Raw genomic sequence first — 2768 nt, forward strand, 5'->3', positions numbered from 1 at the left:
TGTCCATATAATTCACTCTATAAATTATGTGATAAAATTTTCAAATAATCATTTAGTACTTTATTGATATAGATAAGGTTAACATAATAAATACTTTTAAATATAAAAAAAATAAGTTATTCAGGTGATAAGTCCAATCCCCAGATTTATGTGTATTTAAAAAACAATATTGGGTTGAGAATAAGATTGTTCAAGTACTTTAACCTGTCCTCTTATCTAGTCTTGGTTGTTTTGATTTTGTGGTTATAGATTTCGAGTGATTGTTGAATCTCTAAACTGATGATCTTTTGGGTTTGTAGCAAATAATGTTGTTATCCACACAAATGTAGTCATCTTATCTGCTATTTATAAGGAATCTGTTAATATGTTACTGTTTGTTAATTAGATGTTTTTCTTCCAAATTACTCTTCCTATTTCACCTTTTTGTTCGTTTGAATAAAATTTCCTACTTATGCCAAAATAAAATTGAATAGAAAATTGACCAGAAAACATATTTACTAAGCACAAAAATAGTTAGAAAATATTTGAAATATAAACTTCATTCTACTAAGAAGATTCACTAAGCATTCAGTCTTCTATGCTAGCCACACAAAAGTTGATAATAACTGGAGTGCAACATTTATTCCCTAAACAAAAAGCACCCTAGAGGCTTAGACTAAAACACTAATTCTTTATTGACATCATAAACAACTAAAATAAACACCTAACTAATGACCCTAACAGAAATAAGCAAACAAAATACTACTAATAGCAATGACCGATATAGAAATGGGATATTCTGTTGAGGCTGCTAGAGATTTTTTCGGTGCTGGTACTGTACTTGGCACTGAAGGGGATAGTGCAACAGGAGTTGTACTTGGTCCTTGTTCTGGACTTGGCACTGAAGGGGATGATACAGGACTTGGTTTTGGCACTGAAGGGGATGATATAGGACTTGGTTTTGGCACTGAAGAGGGTGATGTAGGACTTGGTTTTGGCACTGAAGAGGGTGATATAGGACTTGGTTTTGGCACTGAAGGGGATGATGTAGGACTTGGTTTTGGCACTGAAGAGGGTGATATAGGACTTGATTTTGGCACCGAAGAGGGTGATAAAGGACTAGGTTTTGGCACCGAAGAGGGTGATAAAGGATTTGGTTTTGGCACTGAAGAGGTTGATGTAGGACTAGGTTTTGGCACTAAAGAGGGTGATGTATGACTTGGTTTTGGCACTGAAGAGGGTGATGTAGGACCTGGTTTTAGCACTGAAGGGGATGATATAGGACTTGGTTTTGGCACTAAAGGGGATGATAAAGGACTTGGTTTTGGCACTGAAGGGGATGATATAGGACTTGGTATTGGCACTGAAGCAAGAGACACAGGACTTTTAATTGGTCCTGGCTTTGGATATGGTGCAGGACTTCTACTTGAACCCTTGAGAGGAGCTTGACTTGGCACTGGAGACTCTGAACCATATAGTTACACATTAGAAAAACCATAAGCAAATAAAAAAAGGCAAGATATCATTAGAAAACTAAAACTATCAATGAAGACTTTGTTTTTTCCTTTCATTTAATTAGTACCTTACTAGCTCTTAACAAAACAAGTTAGTTTAATACATAATAATTATCTAATCTGCAATTTCTATCATTGAATCCATTAAGTAGTAAGATAAACAAAAGGATATATAATGTACATACCGGGGGATGGTGCTGGGCTAGTAGGCACTGCATTATAAATATGCAAAAAAATTATTAGAACTAAACAATTTATACAAAATTAGGAACAACAATAAGTCGCCTACATCGATTAAATGACATCATATTAGGAATATAAAAATTTAGAATAGAAAGGGTTCACTTACGATCACATTGACCAAAAGGAGATTTCATCCCACAACCACTAGGAATTGTCATGGCCTTTGCACGAAACTCAATTAATTGATCACTTTCAATGATGGCACAAAGGCACCCAATATTTGTTGTTGCAGCAGTTTCAATAGCTGAACAACAATATTTATCTGGTTGTGAATCATCATCACTCGTTACAAATGAAAAACAATCCATCACATTATCGATAGTTGAATCACAATGGGGAGTTGGAGCAGGAGCAGGCACAAACATGTAATTATCATCATTTGATGACAACCAATAACTTGAGAAAGTAGCATGAGAGATTGAAGATGTAAGCAACAAACATGCAAAAATAGTGAAAAACTTTGTCATCTTTCAGAACTCAAATAATATAAGAGTTGTAACCCTAGATGTGAGTTATGAAACACAACTATTGCGTTGTGCTTGTGTCTTATAAAGTGTATTCTGATGAGTTATCAAGTTATAAATTTGAGTTCAAATTCGATCTTCTGATAAGATGATTCTGTTGTTTAAGATAAAGATCAACTAAAACTCCTAATATATTTGGACAAAAAAAGGTATATTCTAATTTCTAGGAAAAGTTTTATCAAGTAGCATATTCTCATGAACCCTAAGATTTGAATTTCTTTGAATCGTTTATTTTGTTGTTGCCAATATTAGTTATCTGAATCTCACATCCTAAAAGATCGATATTTTGACATTCAAATTAAAAAAAATTAAAAGTAATATTATCATCTATTTTCAAAGTTAATTTTTTTAATTGGCATTATCAGATTTATTTAATAATTTATTAAGATATAATCTTCAAAATAGATTTTTTTGTTGTAGTTTCAGATTAATTGCAACATTAAAAAGTATTAAAAACATACAAATTTTGAACTTTATATTCTTTAAAGTTTTTGTAAAAGTAAGAATT

General features: G+C 32.5%; 1 protein-coding gene across 1 annotated transcript; it reads right to left on the minus strand.

Annotated features, from left to right (window-relative positions):
- Window positions 522-2274, minus strand: LOC109356397 (vegetative cell wall protein gp1-like). The gene is made up of 3 exons (XM_019599724.1): window positions 1843-2274; window positions 1679-1705; window positions 522-1444 (listed from the first exon to the last, which is right to left on the minus strand). Exons 1-3 carry the CDS (start codon window positions 2201-2203, stop codon window positions 717-719), a joined length of 1116 nt encoding a protein of 371 aa, XP_019455269.1. The 5' UTR covers window positions 2204-2274; the 3' UTR covers window positions 522-716.

The sequence above is a fragment of the Lupinus angustifolius genome, chromosome LG09, assembly GCF_001865875.1.
Source record: "Lupinus angustifolius cultivar Tanjil chromosome LG09, LupAngTanjil_v1.0, whole genome shotgun sequence".
Classification (NCBI taxonomy): domain Eukaryota; kingdom Viridiplantae; phylum Streptophyta; class Magnoliopsida; order Fabales; family Fabaceae; genus Lupinus; species Lupinus angustifolius.

What these genes read in the sequence shown, in the direction of transcription:
- LOC109356397 (XM_019599724.1), bottom strand. Translation starts at nt 2,203, where the DNA reads ATGACAAAGTTTTTCACTATTTTTGCATGTTTGTTGCTTACATCTTCA. An exon ending in TCCTTTTGGTCAATGTGATC is followed by an intron (nt 1,706 to 1,842) that starts GTAAGTGAACCC and finishes TTTATAATGCAG; the next exon opens with TGCCTACTAGCCCAGCACCA. An exon ending in TAGCCCAGCACCATCCCCCG is followed by an intron (nt 1,445 to 1,678) that starts GTATGTACATTA and finishes TATATGGTTCAG; the next exon opens with AGTCTCCAGTGCCAAGTCAA.